The sequence below is a fragment of the Pan troglodytes genome, chromosome 10 (genome assembly GCF_028858775.2).
Source record: "Pan troglodytes isolate AG18354 chromosome 10, NHGRI_mPanTro3-v2.0_pri, whole genome shotgun sequence".
NCBI lineage: Eukaryota > Metazoa > Chordata > Mammalia > Primates > Hominidae > Pan > Pan troglodytes.
This window is the reverse complement of record NC_072408.2, coordinates 62611497-62630550: the sequence shown is the minus strand read 5'-3', so window position 1 is coordinate 62630550 and position 19054 is coordinate 62611497. Positions and strand designations below refer to the sequence as shown.

Here is a 19054-nt window from a genome sequence, read left to right as displayed (position 1 = left end):
GACCAGCCTGGCCAACATAGTGAAACCCCATTTCTACTAAAAATACAAAAAAATTAGCCAGGCATGGTGGTGGGTGCCTGTAATCCCAGCTACTTGGGAGGCTGAGGCAGGAGATTTGCTTGAACCCAGGAGATGGAGCTTGCAGTGAGCAGAAATGGCACCACTGCACTCTAGCTCGGGCAACAGTGTGAGACTCCATCTCAAAAAAAAGATTTCTTAGCTGTCAAGTAAATCTGGTCCAACAGATTATTTCATCACTTCATCTATTCCTATTACAGGCTAAGTATCCCTTATCTGAAAATCAGAAATCTGAAATACTTCAAAATCTGAAACTTTTTGAATGCTAACATAATGCTCCAAGGGAGTAATTCAGATCTCGGATTTTTGGATTAGGATTGCTCAACCAATGTAATGCAAATATTCCAAAATCTGAAAAACCCTAAATTCAAAATACTCCTGGTCTCAAGCATTTTGGATAAGTGATACTTAACCTGTATTACATTTCCTTAGACCAAAAAAAAAAAAAAAAAAACCAAAATACACAATTTATGTTAAAACCACCTGTAATTCACGTTTCCCTAATTCCCTAATTTTTATTTTATGGTAAGGTTTTAAGGTAAATTCATACTTTTTTTTTTTTTTGAGACGGAGTCTCACTCTGTCGCCCAGGTTGGAGTGCAGTGACACGATCTTGGCTCACTGCAATCTCCGCCCCCTGGGTTCAAGCAATTCTCCTGTCTCACTCAGCTTCCCTAATTGCAGGGATTACAGGCACGCCCTACCACGCCCAGCTAATTTTTGTATTCTTAGTGGAGATGGGGTTTTGCCATGTTGGCCAGGCTGGTCTCGAATTCCTGACCTCACTGATCCACCTATCTTGGCCTCCCAAAGTGCTAGGATTACACCCGTGAGCCACTGCGCCCAGCCGGCTTCCTCCTTTTAATAAGTTAAACTACAGAAAGAAAGGCCTTGACTGGCAAAATAGCACTGTGGGATATATACCCGTGTCTTCTGGGTAAGATCTGTTATTCTGCTACCGTGGCACAGTGCCTGTTTTTAGGTTTTTGAGAAAATATAAGTTCATAATATAAATTCACACTTTATAAGCTTCATGAATGCCAGATATACCAAATCCTCCCAGTAGCAGTATACATATCAGATCCAAAAATATCCTATTTGTCCTGAGGTACTTTGGCAGCTTTAGAAATATTTTATTAACTTAATTCATAATTTATAAGTTGCTTTCTTCAAAATATGATGGGAAACGGCTTACTGGCCATATTGCATTTCAAGCTGCAATGATAGAATTAGTAAGAAGTGGCATACAGAAGCCTCCCCAGCTCAGACCTGCTCCCTTACCCTGTCACCTTTATCACCTTGGCTTTCAGCACTTGCTCTAGCCCGGAAAGAGAGAACTACAGACACACCAGTGCTTAGATAAAGGCCGAAATCCAGCTACAGCTCTACTTACTGTATAACTTGACTCCCTAGTGTCTGGCACTTATCCCAAGCTTAAAAATAGATTTTAGTTACTTTCATCCATTTTATTAAGCAAATGGATATAAATCCTGCTAAATGCAAAAAGTTAATGACCTTCTCCTTGCATGTAACTAGAAGATGGTAGGTGATGAATCCTATCCACATTAAGACCAATGTCAAATATGCTGCTATTGTCCCTTAACGTTCAGGGAAGCAGCTGGAACCAGGGAGGTTTGATGAGTTTCCCAATTATACTGAATCCTCAGGGTATTTTTCCCTCCTTTGGGAAAAGGAAAAAAGAAATAGACTACCATGAATGTTTCAGAACTTCAAAGAAGTTCTCATTTGAGTTGGTTTCTAAATACATGAAAGGGCAGAGTCACATATGAGAATTTTAACTCTCTCTGTGGCTTTATTCTATCTTCCCTGTCAATTATAAAATAAGTAAATGATGAGGACTTCTGGTTGCAAATAAGCATAGGGAACACACAGCCTCTGCTGAGGCAAAGGCTCTCTCCAGACCTGGAGCCTTTGCTCTTGCTTCCTCCTCCTGTCTGGAAGGTTCAGTCCACTCTGCCTCTCTTCTGGCAAAGCCCTACTCATCCTGTGGGATCCAGCTCAAATGTCACCTCCTCTATGAAATGTCACTCCTTTCTCTGCTTTCCCTCCCATTAGAATTAATCACTCCCTGTAAACTGGCATAACCTTTCAAGGAAGGCAAGTGGCAATATGTGTCAAAACTTTTAAAATATTCACTTCTAGTAACTTTTATTGGGAAACAATGTGAAATGAAGACACAGACTAACATGCAAAAATAGTGACTACATCTTTTGTAATAGCAGAAAATAAGAAACCATTAACATCCAGCAATGGGGGAAGACTGGTTGATGGTTGTCACATACCCACATGTTGAGGTATCCACGGGAGAGGCAGAGCTGACACTTTATTAGCCATACAGTTCCCTCATTAGTCAAATGGGAATTACTGTGTAAGATGAGCAGTTACATGTCAGGCACACAGTAGTTACTCAACACAAGGTAGCAACTACCATCACCTTTAACAATGTTAACTGAAATTTATAAAATATTAATGTTATAAAAATTCATATGTCATTTAAAAAATGGAATAAGGCCGGGCATGATGGCTCACGCCTGTAATCCCAGCACTTTGGAAGGCCGAGGCAGGTCAGATCACTTGAGGTCAGGAGTTCGAGACCAGCCTGGCCAACATAGTGAAACCCCATCTCTACTAAAAATACAAAAAATTAGCTGGGTGTGGTGGCGCAAGCCTGTAATCCCAGCTACTGGGGAGGCTGAGGCAGAAGAATTGCTTGAACCCGGGAGGCAGAGGTTGCAGTGAGCCGAGATCAAGCCTCTGCACTCCAGCCTGGGCGACAGAGAGACTCCATCTCAAAAAAAAAAAAAAAAAAAAAAAAAAAACGGAAGAAAATATCTATGAATTTCTACTCATAAACACAGGCAAAAAGGAAATGAGATTAGGGAATTTGGGAGAAGTGGTAAATGTATGAATCGTAAATAGGATCTGCCATTTTCTATGTTTTCAAATAATGAGCCTGTATTTGTGTACACTTTTAAAAATCGAAATAAAAATTTTTTTTTGTGGGGACAAAGAAAGCTACATATGCAATTTGATTGAAGATATGTAAGTATATGCATTAAAAATTAGAGAACAAAACCAAAATGATAATGGTGAGATTATGGGTGCATTTTCTTTTTTGTTTTTTAATTTCTCATATTTCTTATCAAAAACTTGAATTTGTTTTATAGTAAGTTTTTGCAAGATACTTATGGCAGTGACTACTTCAGTGATGAGATATGAAACAGGCATGAAAATAAGACCACATTAAGAAGGGTCTTACAGACTAAATTAAGGGATTTGTCTTTTATCCTGCAGGCAATGGGGGCAGTTATTGGAAAAGGTCTCCCTGGGGGCTGTGAAGCATGAGACTATTAGGAATGGATAAGAATGGAGACAGGGATGTTAATCTGGAGACAGCTGGATTAACAGAAGATGGTGCTGGGACCAAGACAGTATCTCTGAGTAGGGAGGGAAAGATGTGGGTAGATTCCAAATACTTTTAGAAGTAGCATTAACAGGACCTGAAGACTGAGTGACTATGAGAGGTAAGGAAAAAAGAAGGTTCACCCCATGTTCTCACTCATAGGTGGGAACTGAACAATGAGAACGCTTGGACACAGGACGGGGAACATCACACACTGGGGCCTGTCATGGGGCAGGGGGAAAGGGGAGGGGTAGCATTAGGAGATATACCTAATGTAAATGACGAGTTAATGGGTGCAGCACACTAACATGGCATATGTATACATATGTAACAAACTTGCACGTTGTGCACATGTACCCTAGAACTTAAAGTATAATTTAAAAAAAAAAAAAGAAGATTCAAAGAGTGTTCACGTTTTGGTGTGAAATTACCTGGGTGAACCACCCTCCTACTGTCCACTGACAGGGAACAATTTGCCTGGAGTTATTGCCTTGTGGCAGGCAGTGCACCATTATCTGACTGCATTCTCAGGACAACTCTTGGTAGGAGAACTATTTCTACTTTATAGGTAAGAAAGCTGAAGCTCAGAGAAGTAAAATATCTTGCCCAAGGGCACCTATGTAATTAGGGTGCTGGGATTCAAACTCAGCTAGCAGTGACTCTTCAGAGTCCATGATTAAACCACCAATGTCCTGCCTCCCAGCCCAACAGGACAGAGGGAGGGTTGGAGAGTAGAGAAGAAAAGCAAAAGAAGATAATATGTTCAGGCCAGGTGCAACAGCTCATGTCTGTAATCCTAGCACTTTGGGAGGCCAAGGTGGGAAGACTGCTTAAGCCCAGGAGTTTGAGACCAGCCTGGGCAATGCAGAGAGATCCCATCTGCACAAAAAATGTTTAAAAATTAGCTGGGCATAGTGGCATGCACCTGTAGTCTCAGCTACTCGGGAGGCTGAGAGAGGAGGATTGCTTGAGCTCAGAAGGTTGAGGCTGCAGTGAGCCATGATAGTGCCACTGCACTCCAGCCTGGGCAACAGAGTGAGAACATGTCTCAAAAAAAAAAAAAAAAAAGAGAGAGATCAACAGCGTCAAATACCAAGAATCCTAATCAAACAAAATGAGGACTGAAAAGCTGCTACTGGTTTTAAAAGTATTATGAATTAAAATTTTGATCTCTATGTCCAAATTATAATTTTCTTTTATACATACATTTAAAAACTATAGCACCATGTTTAACCTAAGAAGGATTTTTCAAATGTTCTTGGGTTGTGATATTATACTTCTTAGATTTTCTATGAAGCATATACATTTTTAGGTTTGCATATAATTTTCATGTTTCATCATTCTCAAAACCAGTCTTTGTTCTACCTTTATCTCTGAGCGACAGTCAAGCCAGCAAACAACTTCAATCCTATGTATAAGCAAAATGATATTTTTAATCAAATTAGTAATTTAAGAGATAGTAGAAATCTAGCCCAACTTGGGAAACAGAATAAAAATTCCAGTAATTTGTACTACAAAATCGAAGCATATGTAATGATGCCCAGTTTTTAAAAACTGGGAATAGGCACTGGTGTGGTGGCTCATGCCTATAACGCCAGCACTTTGAGAGGCTGAGGTGAGAAGACTGCTTGAGCCCAGGGGTTTGTGACCAGCCTGGGAACACAGGGAGACCCCATCTCTACAAAAAAAAAAAAATAAAAATAAAAAAAAAATATATATATATATATTAGCCAGGCGAGTCCATGCCTGTGGTCCCAGCTACTTGGGAGGCTCCGGTGGGAGGAATGACCCCCAGAGGTCGAGGCTGCAGTGAGCCATGATCACATCACTGCACTCCAGCCTGGGCAACAGAACAACACCCTGTCTCAAACAAACAAACAAAACGCCCCAAAAAACCAGGAATAAAAAAAGATTTAAAGATTTATCTCTGACTAGCTATTAAAGGATCAATATTCAGCCCCATTCCCTTCACCTATATGTATAAAGAATGTTCATCACTAGCTAAATGTCTTCTAAAATCCTTATTCATTCTTCCTACGGAACAAATAGGCAAAGGGTCAGTGAGAAATGCTCCATAATTATACAACTTTTGAAACGGCAAAGTCTAGATGTAGGGATAGGTCTTTTAAAGCAATATCTAAAATACAGACATCGAGATGAAAAATATTTAGTTTGATCTCATAAGAATTTTAAAATCCTGCATGATGAAAGATACAAAAAACAAAGTTAAAAACAACAACAACAAAAATAAAGCAGGAGAAACTATTTGCCACATATGTAACAACAAATTAATATGTGTAATAGGTAAAGAACTGTAAGTCATTAAGAAAGAGATATATCTTAGTAGAAAAAATACACAATGGATTAAAAATGACAATTCACTGAAGAAATACAAAGTCAAAAACCACACCAAAAGGTGCTCAACTTCATGAATAATTAATGAAATGCAAGTGAAAAAAAAATCAGCAGAAGCTCTGTTGTGTGATCCTTACTTGACTGACCTGCAAGGCTAACCAACAACATTCTCTTTTCCCTCTGTGAAACCTCCTTGATTCTCAGAGTACTATCAAAGCTGGTAGGTTACTCTATTTGAGCCTTTGCACTTCTATTTCTACCAATTGAGTTACATGTTTACCAACAGTAATTTAGGTTTGCTTCCCAGGGTATTTATGTCAATTGTATTTGTTATAATTATGTAATTTACTTACCTATTCTATAAATGGATGAAATATAAGTATAGAAAGAGTACTTATTTTTCTGAAAATTAATTTGATGCTTTGGAAAGACTAGATAAAGGTGAAAAGCTTAAGAGAGCTCTGTAATTAGTGATGGATAGAATTAATGTAAGAGACTAGGATTTGAACTGAGATGAATTAGTTCCATTAAGTTCTCATTCCACTTTAAACTTAAACTAAAAATGGCAGATGATATATAATGGGCATAGTTTATGCATGCAAGATGATGATAAATTCTATAAAAGGGTTTATTTTATCATTTTAAAAAATATTTTTCTCAGTAACTTTTGTGTGTGTGTGTGTGTGTGACAGAGTCTCTCTCTGTTGCCCAGGCTGAAGTACACTGGCATGATCTTGGCTCACTGCAACCTCTGCCCCCTGGATTCAAGCTATCCTCCTGCCTCTGCCTTCTGAGTAGCTGGGACTACAGGTGCATGCCACCATGCCAGTTAATTCTTGTATTTTTAGTACAGATGGGGTTTCACCATGGTGACCAGGCTGGTCTTGAACTCCTGACCTCAGGTGATCTGCCTGCCTTGGCCTCCCAAAGTTCTGGGATTACAGGTATGAGCCACTATACCTGGCCCTCAATAACTGTTTGATTGGACAACTATTAGTCTTGATTTCAAATATAAGAAAATTTCTATGATAATGAAATGCCTATTTTTGCTTATCAGATTAACAAAAACAAACAAAAGAATAATACCTTGTGGTAGTAATGGTACATGGAAATGAACACTCTGATAAAATGTTGATGGGAGTGTAAATTTGTACAATTTTTGGGAGGACTTATTGGGGAGTTATTTATCAAAATTAAAAATGACTCGATAGTAACTAACAACTCAACTTACTGCCTGAAACAAAAATTGGACAAAACATACAATGGTTTCAATAACTGAAAATGAGTAAATGATGGATAGCGATCCCTTAGATATCACTGCCTTGGGAGAGTTCCCAGGCTATGGGGCAGTGAGAGAAAACTTAAGTGAAACTCAACAGAGTTGAGGGCACAGAGCTCAGAGTTTGAGAAGACCAAAGGGGCTAATTTTTGCAGAAAAGAGTACCACAGAGAAAAGAGCTGAACAGAAACAGAACTCCTGAGATGTGCAGAGGACCTGCCTGCTAGTATTCAGTAGAGTATTAATTAGTACATGTGGTATGAGGAAACTGTCTGAGGCCAGGGAAATAATCATCCAAAAGGATTTAAGGGAACAGCTCCTCATGTTCACACAGGCCTAGGAACAATGACTATTCTTATCAGCCAGCCAGAAAAATCTCAAAAATTCCTGCTACATTAGATAGAGTTCTCAGAAGTGTCTTGCCTTAAGAAGCAGGGATTAATTATGTCTAGAATAAATGCTGCTCTGGTTCCACTTAACAAATCTTAAAAGTAGAATTTGAGGGCAAGGAGAGGGAAAGCATTAGGACAAATACCTAATGCACGCGGGGCTTAAAACCTAGATGACGGGTTGATAGATGCAGCAAACCACCATGGCACATGTATACCTATATAACAAATGCACACTGCACATGTATCCCAAAGCTTCAAGTAAAATTTTTTTAAAAAGTAGAATTTGGTCTGGGCGCAGTGGTGCATGCCTGTAGTCCCAGCACTTTGGGAGGCCAAGGTGGGCAGATCACGAGGTCAGGAGTTTGAGACCAGCCTGGCCAGCATGGTGAAACCCCATCTCTACTACAAATACAAAAATTAGCCAGGCATGGTGGCATGCGCCTGTAATCCCAGCTACTTGGGAGGCTGAGGCAAGAGAATCACTTGAACCCGGGAGGTGGAGGTTGCAGTGAGCTGACATTGTACCACTGCGCTCCAGCCTGGGTGACAGAGCAAGACTCTGTCTCAAAACAAACAAACAAACAAACAAACAAACAAACAAAGCAGAATTTGAAAGGATCAGACTGTTTCCAAGTACCTTAACTGCACCCAGAACAAACCTCAAGAATATTTACAAAAATATCCAGCATCCAACAAGATAAAATTCACAATGCCTAGGAGCCAATAAAAACTGCCAGGCATGCAAAGAAGAAGAAAAATATGACCCATAATATGGAGAAAAACCAATCAATCAAAAGCTACCTAGAATAGACATAGATATTAGAATTAGCAGACAAGGACATTAAGGTAGCAATTTTATCTGTCTTCCATATGTTCAAAAATCTTGAGCAAAGATAGAACATGTTAAATAGAAACATACAAGACATAAAAACACTGAAATCTAAATTTTAGAGATGAAAACTACAATGTATGAAGAAAAAATACACTGAGTAAGATTAATGGCATATTAAACACATTAATGTATTAATGGCATATTAAACACATATTAAGAGATTAGCAAATGTAAAGCATAGGAATTGAACTTATCTAAAAACACAGAGAAAGAAGACTAAAAAAGAAAGATCTAAAGAAGCCTAATGTGTATGTAATTGTAGTTCCCAAAGGAGGAATAGAAAAACTGTGAAAATTTTCTAATTTTGATGAAAAGTAGATATTCACAAATCTATGAAGCTCAGTGAACTCCCAAGCACAAAAAACTAAGAGAAACTACACTAAGGCACATGTGACCAAACTGATCAACACCAGTAAGAAAGAGAAAATCTTAAAAGCAGCCAGAGGTGGGAAGAAAAGACTCATGTATGGAGGAAGAAAGATAAGGATGACAGGAGATTTCTTATCTAAAACAATGCAAGTGATGCAAGTGAGAAGACAGTGGAGCAACTTTCTTTCTTTCTTTGAGACAGAGAGAGAGTCTCACTCTGTCGCCCAGGCTGGAGTGCAGTGGTGTGATCTCAGCTTACTGCAACCTTTGTCTCCTGGGTTCAAGCAATTCTCCTGCCTCAGCCTCCTAAGTAGCTGGGATTACAGGCACCCGCCACCATACCTGGCTAATTTTGTATTTTTAGTAGAGACAGGGTTTTATCATGTTGCCCAGCCGGTCTTGAACTCCTGGCCTCAAGTGATCTGCCCGCCTCAGTCCTCCAAAGGGCTGGGATTACAGGCGTGAGCCACCACACCGTGGCCAACTTTCAGTACTAATATTTAGAAACTGTTAACCTGGAATTCTAAAGCCAGTGAAAATACCTTTCAAAAGCAAAGATGAAATTCTTTTTCAGACATACAGAAGCTGAAATAATGCAGGTTTGCTGGTGATGAACTAAAATAAATATTTTAAAAAAATTCTTCAGGTAGGCCAGGCACGGTGGCTCACACCTGCAATCCCGGCACTTTGGGAGGCCAAGGCAGGTGGATCACCTGAAGTTGGGAGTTTGAGACCAGCCTGACCAACATGGAGAAACCCCATCTCTACTAAAAATACAAATTAGCCGGGCATGGTGGCACATGCCTGTAATCCCAGCTACTCGGGAGGCTGACGCAGGAGAATCGCTTGAACCCAGGAGGTGGAGGTTGCAGTGAGCCAAGATCGTGCCATTGCACTCCAGTCTGGGCAACAAGGGTGAAACTCTGTCTCAAAAAGAAAAGAAAAGAAAAGAAAATTCTTCAGGTCATCTGGGCATGGTGGCTCACATCTCTAATCCCTGCACTTTGGGAGGTAGATCACTTCAGGAGGACCCAAGTGGATCACTTTGAGAGGCGGGTGGATCCCTTGAGGTCAGGAGTGAAAGACCAGCCTGGCCAACATGGCAAAACCCTACCTCTACTAAAAATACAAAAATTAGCCGGGCATAGTGGCGGGCACCTGTAATTCCAGCTATTCGGGAGGTTGAGTCAGGAGAATTGCATGAACACGAAAGGTGGAGGTTGCAGTGAGCTAAGATCGCGCCACTGCCTTCCAGCCTGGGTGACAGAGTGAGACTCTGTCTCATAAATAAATAAATAAATAAATAAATAAATATTCTTGCCTCGCCATCTTGGATCCTGTGGAGACCTGCTAGGAACAGGACTTCTAAATGGAAATACGACTGGAAAGCAGGCTGTAGTCCGAGGCCATTTTTGCTGGCTATAAGTGGGTTCTCCAGAACAAAAGGGAACACATCTCTTCTTAAAATTAAAGGTGTTTATGCCCGAGATGAAACAGAATTCTATTTGGGCAAGAGATGTCCTTATGTATACAAAGCAAAGAACAACACGGTGACTCCTGGCAGCAAACCAAACAAAACCAGAGTAATCTGGGGAAAGGTAACTTGGGCCCATGAAAACAGTGGCATGGTTTGTGCCAAATTCCGAAGCAATCTTCCTGCTAGAGCTATTGGACACAGAGTCCGAGTGATGCTGTACCCCTCAAGGATTTAAACTAATGAAACAATAATAAATAAAAGTGGATTTGTAAAAAACAAAACAAAATAAAAATTTTCAGGTAAAGGTAAAGGATCACACTATCTACACAAACAAATAAAGAGCACTGGAGCAACTTGGATCAAATGGACAAATCCCTTGAAAGACTCCCTTGAAAGACACAAATTACCAAAGCTCACTAAAAAAGCCACTGAAGTCTAAACAGCCCCACAGCAGTTAAAGAAACTGAATTTGCAGCTAAGAACCTTCTCACACATAAAAATCTTCAGGCTGAGACGTCTTCACTGCTGAAGTCTACCAAACATTTAAGGAAGAAATAATACCATTTCTAACCAAACTCTTTCAAAAAACTGAAAAGAAGGGAATACTTCCCAGTTCATTCTATGAGACTAGTATTACCCACAACTCAAAATCAGACAGACACTAAAAGTACAGATCATGTCTTTTACACGACGTAAAATTTCTTAACAAGATTTTAGCAAATCTAGTCATAAAACCTACAAAGTGACAGTACATCATAACCAGGTGGGGTTTATGAATGGAATACCATTTTAAAATCAATCAAGGTAATTTACCATAATGGCAAAATTAAAATTAAAAACCATAAAAATATTTCAATAAATGCATTAAAAGCATCTGACTAAATCCAACATCCATTCGCGATTCAAAAACTCCATTAAAGCAGGAGTAGAAGGGAAGTTCTTCAACTTGATATGGTCATTTATAAAAAACCTACAGGTAGCATAATATTTAAGGGTGAAAGAAAGACTGAATACTTTTGCCCTGGGATCAGAAACAGGATAATATGCCCATGCTCACCACTTCTTTTCAAGATTGTAGGAGAGATTCTAGCAAGTACTATACACATACACACACACACACACACACGTAAATATATATATTATATATATATTATCTATTCTATATACTAGCAATGAACAACCAAAAATAGAAATTAAAAAGTACCATTTATAATAGCATCTGGAAATATGATAAACTTAGGGATAAATCTAAGAAAAGACATGAAAGACCTCTACAGTAAAAACTATAAAACTCTGCTGAGAAAAACTGAAGACCTAAATAGATGTTAAGATGTACCATGGTCATGGGTCACAAGACTCAATATTGTTAAGATGTCAATTCTCTCCATATTGATCTACAGATTCAGTGCAATCTCTAACAAAATCCCAGCAATTATTTTTTAAGAAATTGACAAGCTGATTCTAAACTTCAAATGGAACTGCTGAAGTTGTAGAATAGACAAAACTTTGAAAAAGAATAAAATGGATGGACTAACATTACCTACTTTTGAGACTTATAAAACGATAGTAATCAAGACTGTGGAATTTGAATAAGACAGACAAATAGTCTTCATCTTTGCTGAAGACTAATTACTCTGGGATTATTATCTAACATGTCTGTTTCTCTGAATCAGATGATGAGAAGTTGGCCCCTTTCTGGGTGAAGGCTTTTTGAAAGTAGGATGTGGTTGACTTGAGTCATATTTATTTGCACTAGGACGTAAGAATGTTTCACATCCCCAGTTTTCCATGGTATCCTCACAAAAATCAATTTTCTCAAAATTCATTTAGGAAATAATACTTGGGAATAGTAAACATTCAAAAATAATCTTACAGGCTGGGTGTGGTGGCTCACACCTGTAATCCCAGCACTTTGGGAGGCTGAGGTGAGCGGATCACTTGAGGTCAGGAGTTGGAGACCAGCCTAGCCAACATGGTGAAATCCTGTCTCTACCAAAAATACAAAAATTAGCCGGGTGTGGTGGCAGTTGCCTGTAATCCCAGCTCTTCAGGAGGCTGAGGCAGGAGAATCACTTGAAGCCAGAAGGCGGAGGTTGCAGTGAGCCAAGATCATGCCACTGCACTCCAGCATGAGTGACAGAGCAAGACTCCATCTCAGAAAAAAAAAAAAAAAAATCGGCTGGGTGCAGTGGCTTATGCCTGTAATCCCAGCACTTTGGGAGGCCAAGGTGGGCAGATCACTTGAGGCAAGAAGTTCAAGACCAGCCTGGCCAACACGATGAAACCTCGACTCCACTAAAAAAAAATACAAAAATTAGCCATAATGCCTATAATCCCAGCTACTTGGGAGGCTGAGGCAGGAGAATAGCTTGAAACCGGGAGGCAGAGGCTGCAGTGAGGCAAGATTGCGCCACTGCATTCCTGTCTGGAACAGAGTGACTCTGTCTCAAAAAAAAAAAAAAAAAAAAGACAAATAGATCAATAGAACAGAATACACAGTCCAGAAATAGACTCACATATTTGATCAATTCCTTTTCAGCAAAGATACAAAGACAATTTAGCAGTGAAATAAAAGTCTTTGCAACAAATGACACATGAACAATTAAATTTACATATACCAAAAAAAGGAACTTCAGTCCACATCTTACAATATATAAAAAATTAACCACAAATGGACCATAGAACAACTAAAATATATAACATTTACAAAACTTCTAGGATAAAATATAGATTATCTTCTAACTTTTGAATAGGGAAACATTTCTTGGATACACATGAAAAGCAGAAACCATAAAGGGAAAAAACTGAATAAATTAAATCCCATTAAAATGAAAACCTATTAGGAGAATGAAAAAACAGAGCACAACTGGGAGAAAATATTTTCATATTATATATCTAGAAAAGGTCTTGTATACAGAAAATATTTAAAAACTTACAAAATTCAATAATAAGAAAACAAAACAAAACAAAATGGGCAAAAGAACTGAATACACATTTCACCAAAGAAGATATATAAGTGGCAAATAAACACATAAAGAGATGTTCTGGCTGGGTGTGGTGGCTCATGCCTGTAATCCCATCACTTTGGGAGGCCAAGGTAGCTGGCTCCTTTGAACTTGGGAGTTGGAGACCAGCTTGGGCAACATGGTGAAACCCCATCTCTACAAAAAATACAAAAATTAGCAAGGTGTGGTAGTGCACCAGTAGGCCCAGCTACTTGGGAGGCTGAGGTGGGAAGATCACTTGAGCCCGAGAGGTGGAGGTTGCAGTGAGCCAAGATTGTGCCACTGCACTCCAGCCTGGGCAACAGAGGCAGATCCTCTCTCTCAAAAAAAAAAGTTCAACCCCTTTGTCATTGGGGAAATGCAAATTAAAACCACAGTAAAACACCTGTACAAACTTACAGGCTAACATTAAGGCTTACTATATCAAATGTTAAGATGAGGAGGAACTGGAACTCTCACAAATTGTGAGTGGGAATGTGAAATGGCACAGCTACTTTGTAAAATGGTTTAGCAGTTTCTTAAAAAGTCAAACATACACCTACCATACCATCCAGGCATTTACTCCTAGGTATTTACTGAAGAGAAATAAAAGCACACATCTACATGAAGACTTGTATACAAATGTTCACGGTAGCTTTATTTGTAATAGCCAAAACTTCTGATTAACACGAAATGGGTGAATCTCAAAAGACTTACTCTGAGTAAAATAATTCAAACCAAAAAAATCTTATATTCTATATGATTCCACTTATATAAAATTCGAGAAAATTCAATCTATAGTGACAGAAACCAGATCATGGCTGGGCATGGTGACTCACGCCTGTAACCCCAGAACTTTGAGAGGCCGAGGAAGGAGGACTGCTTGAGCCAGGTGTTCCAGACCAGCCTGGGTAACATAGTGAGACCCCCATCTCTACAAAAAATACAAAAATTAGCTGGGCATGGTTGTGTGTGCCTATGGTCCCAGCTACCCAGGAGGCTGGGGTGGGAGGATTGCTTGAGCCCAGAAAGTTGAGGCTGCAGTGAGCTGTGATCACACCACTGCTCTCCAGCCTAAGCGACACAGTGAGACCCTGTCTCAAAACATAGAAAGAAAGCAGATCACTGGTTGTTTTGGGAGGCTGTTCGTAGGTTGAGGGCTGGAGGGATTATATGGATTACACAGGGGCACAAGAAAACGCTGGAGGTAATGGATACATTTGTTATCTTGATTGTGATGATGGTTTTAGTGTCAAACCTGTCAAAACTATGTCAGATTGTACCTCAATAAGGTAGTTAAAAAATCAACCAACAAAACTGATACATTTAGACAACAGAAATCTATGCAGCATCTTAAAAGAATGAGTAAGATTAATACATATTGAAGATTTCCAAGACACGGTATGAAAAAATAAAGTATTATAAGTAGTAAGTTATCATTTATGATTTCATGTTTTAAAAAGGAAACTCAATCAACTGTTTCAACAATTGCTTCTACGTGTATAAAATATCTCTGGAAAGATAAAAAAATTGATATATGTGTTTGTGTGTGAGAGAGATTGAAAGAGACAGAACAGAGAGAATATATAGGCTGGAGTTTGGAGTAGAAGAGACTTACTTTTCACTGAACACCTTTTTGAGCTGTGATTCCTCCTCCCTCACAAATGTATCACTTTTTAAAACAAATATAAAATAACATATTGATTCCATCTCTGAGGATCTGTCCTACAGGAACAGAAGTTTCAAAACATATATGCACAAAGCAATTCATTGAACAATTGTTACAAATGTTAATGGAATCACTGAATGAAAAAAAGTTGCAAAACCCTTGCCTCTGGGGATGGTTCTAAATGGAGAGGTTGGGGAGACAGGAAAAGAAGAGGGAAATTTGTGTAGTGACTTACTTTCTACATTTCCGAATTGCAGGAAATATTTTTGGTAATGAGTGGCTGTTTTCTTTTAAAGTAAAAGACCTCAATGAGGTCTTTGTTTGTTTTTTCTTCTTCAGGATGAGTCTCGCTCTGTCGCCCAGGCTGGAGTGCAGTGGTGCAATCTTGGCTCACTGCAGCCTCTGCCTCCCGGGTTCAAGCAATTCTCCTGCCTCAGCCTCCCAAGTAGCTGGGGTTACAGGCATGTGCCACCACACATGGCTAATTTTTGTATTTTTTTTTAGTAGAGTTGGGGTTTCATCATGTTGGCCAGGCTGGTCTTGAACTCCTTGCCTCAAGTGATCTGCCCGCCTTGGCCTCCCAAAGTGCTGGGATTACAGGCGTGAGCCACTGCGCCCGGTCGATTTTTTCTTTTCTTTTTTTTCTGAGATGGAGTCTTGTTCTGTCACCCAGGCTGGAGTGCAGTGGCGCGAACTCAGTTCACCACAACCTCCGCCTTCTGGCTTCAAGTGATTCTCCTGCCTCAGCCTCTCGAGTAGCTGGGATTACAGGTACCTGCCACTGCACCCGGCTAATTTTTGTATTTTTAGTAGAGACAGGGGTTCCACCATGTTGGCCAGGTTGGCCTCAAATTCTTGACCTTGTGATCCACCTGCCTCGGCCTCCCAAAGTGCTGGGAATATAGGCGTGAACCACCACGCCCGGTCCCAATTTTTAAAAATTTAAATAAATTATTGGTTTCAGTGTGCAAAGTCACCATAATAGAAGTGAAAGTGTGTTGCGCTTTGCAATGGACTGAAGATGACACTCACCCTCTTCCGAGCTTCAGATTTCTGGAAGCACTCGTGCTGTATGAAAGTAGCTGCAGCAGAAATCCTGGATGGCGGCATGTGGTCTGCCTCGAGCATACTCACTGCTCGCTCCAGAGTCATCTCCATGTCTGCATTCCTAGACAAACAGGCACAGATTCAGCCAGATTCCAAACCTCCCTCCTCCTGCCTACCAACCTGGTCCTCCAGAGACGACTCAGCGAATACTGGGAAGCACTAGAACATCTGAACCTTGGCTTTTCTTCAGCCAAAAGAAAAATCAGCACCCAAGATCACAAGGCAGAGGGACTACTGGATAGAAATTCTTCAGCTTTGATCAGATAGAAGACATTGGACGATGTCATTCGATTGAATTATACCATATACCAAAGAAAGAAGCTGAAATTTTAAAAATAAATATGAGGCTGAGGTGGGCGGATCACTTGAGGTCAGGAGTTCAAGAACAGCCTGGCCAACATGGTGAAACCCTATCTCTACTAAAAATAAAAAAAATTAGCTGGGTGTGGTGGTATACACCTGTAATCTCAGGTGTAATACTGTAATACTCAGGAGGCTGAGGCAGGAGAATCACTTGAACCCAGGAGGTGGAGGTTTCAGTGAGCAGAGATAGTGCCACTTCACTCCAGTCTAAGAGAAAAAACGAGACTCCATCTCAAAAAAAAAAAAAAAAAGAAAGAAAAAAGATAAATATGTATCCTATGATTCTTACATCTTTAAAAGCAACTTTACAATAAGACTTTTAAAAGAATCCAAAAGAAATCTGTTTACAGAAATTAAAAATTATTTCTAGGCTGGGCATGGTGGCTCACATCTGTAATCCCAGCACTTTGCGAGGGCAAGGCAGGAGGATTGCTTGAGTCCAGGAATTCAAGACCAGCCCTGGCAAGATAGTGAGACCCTGTCTTTACAAAAAACAAACAAACAAACAAAATCAGCTGGGTGTGGTGGCATGTGCCTGTGGACCCAGCTACTTGGAAGGCTGAGGTGGGAGGATCGCTTGAGCTTGGGAGGTCAAGGCTGCAATGAGCCTTGGTCACGCCACTGCACTCCGCCCTGAGCAAAAGAGCGAGACTCTGTTTCAAAAACAAACAAACAAACAAACAAACAAAATAATGACTAAAGACATGCTTTAAAGGTAATTTAGGAGTGTTCTTTGGCTTCAAAGAGGGTTATACCTGATTCATTCCAGGTAACATTCCAGACACATTCATTCCAGACACTGGAGACATCCTGAGAAGGAGTTTTCCAATATCTACTAGCAAGCATAGTGAGTAAATACTCTTTTCTATTAGGCTAACCCATGAATACACGCACATGTGTACAGGTGTTAGTGTGTACAGCCTTATGAAGGGTGTGCCTGTGTGTGGGTGTGATGCGGGTGGGTGTGGTGCAGGTGGGGTGATAAGGAGTAATGCGCCTCATGACCAAAAACTAATACCCCCTGCTTCTGAAACACATGTTCAAACACAGAAGGGTTACCTCATAAGTATAAAGGGTATTAAAAGTGAAGCAGAAAATCTCTGGCATCTATACTGAGAATTATATAATGATCTCATATTTTTAATGTGCCTCATGAGTCAATTATAATTAGTAAAAAAAAATGCAGGCTATTACCACTAAAACTAGAATTTGAGTCACTTTTATCTAATATTTTTATCTAATATTAGAGGATATTACACCTTTTAAAGGAGATGGGAATATTTTACATTCATGGACTGAGGCCTTTACAGAGAAGTCAAAACTCTGTAAGTCTAGTCTCAAGCTCAACGGCAAAGTCTTTGCCAGCCATCACGGGTGTTTTAACTGATGAAAGATCATTCATAAGAACAGCCTTCTGTTATGCAGCTTTTCTTTAAAAAAAAGATTGAGCCATTAATCCATTTCATAAGCCATACATGACTCAGGAAAGTTTGAATTTCCCATCTCTAACACCCACAAATAATTCCACTACTCTAATCCTTTATTTTCCTGAACATGATTCACATAGAAGCTCTGTGTTCACACTTAGGCAACCCAATGCAATTTCACTTTATCACTAAAAAAATTCCTAAACTAAGTGAAGACTTCCTCAGCAAGGTTTACTACAGCTGTCAGGGGGTCAACTTTCTGTTTGACTATCTATCAAATCCAACTCCGTAACACGGCATACATTCTGGCCCAAGTCTGACTCCATTTCCTGTCATCCTCAACCTCTTTTCCTCCCCCTCCTTGGATCTACTACACCCCTCCAATCACACCAGGCTTTTAATCCTTCTCTAAACACTGCCACCTTCTTCACAAGCCACCTTCTTTGACTTTTCCAGGAAGCTTATCATACTACCTAATTCTCACCCATTCTTCAAGACTCAATTCAAGTATATTCATTACTTCTTGTTCTTCTTTTTTTAGAGAGACAGTCCTATTCTGTTTCAGGTGTGAGAGTGCAGTGATGTGATCATAGCTCACCATAACCTCAACCTCCTGGGCTCAAGTGATTCTCCCACTTCAGCCTTCTGAATAGCTGGGACTACAGGTGCACGCCACCATACCCGGCTAATTTTTTTATTTTTTTATTTTTTTTGAGACGGAGTCTTGCTCTGTCACCCAGGCTGCAGTGCAGTGGCACGATCTCGGCTCACTGCAACCTCTGCCTCCCAGGTTCAAGCAATTCTCCTGCCTTAGCCTCCAGAGTAGCTGGGATTACAAGCACCCACCACCACGCCTGGCTAATTTTTCTATTTGTAGTAGAGATGGGGTTTCACCATGTTGGCCAGGCTGGTCTCGAACTCCTGACCTCGTGATCCACCCACCTCAGCCTCCCAAAGTGCTGGGATTACAGGCGTGGGCCACTGTGCCCAGCCACATTTTAAAATTTTTTGTAGAGATGAGGCCTCCCTATATTGCCCAGGCTGGTCTCCAACTCCTTGTCTTAAGCAATTCTCCTGTCTCAGCTCAGATATCTTCATTTCTGTGAAATCTTTTCTGTGCCCCATCCCCTAGAACAGCTAGAGCTATTCTTTCCTCCTCTATTCTCCTATAGCATTCCCCCGTTCCAGCTCCTTTTCTCTGTCTTCCTCCCTCCTTCTCTCTCTCCCCACTCACTTAT

At 40.1% G+C, this 19054-nt stretch overlaps 1 protein-coding gene and 1 pseudogene across 2 annotated transcripts in view; one reads left to right on the top strand and one right to left on the bottom strand.

Annotated features, from left to right (window-relative positions):
• The window catches only part of PKP2 (plakophilin 2), a 105640-nt gene that overhangs the window by 61763 nt on the left and 24823 nt on the right, over nucleotides 1–19054 (bottom strand). For both annotated transcript variants that reach the window (XM_016923663.3, XM_054664359.2), the window contains exon 4: nucleotides 15952–16087. In XM_016923663.3, the coding sequence (XP_016779152.1) occupies nucleotides 15952–16087 (136 nt within the window). The remainder of the gene's footprint in view (nucleotides 1–15951; nucleotides 16088–19054) is intronic.
• LOC107967706 (large ribosomal subunit protein eL33-like) lies at nucleotides 10159–10501 on the top strand (annotated as a pseudogene).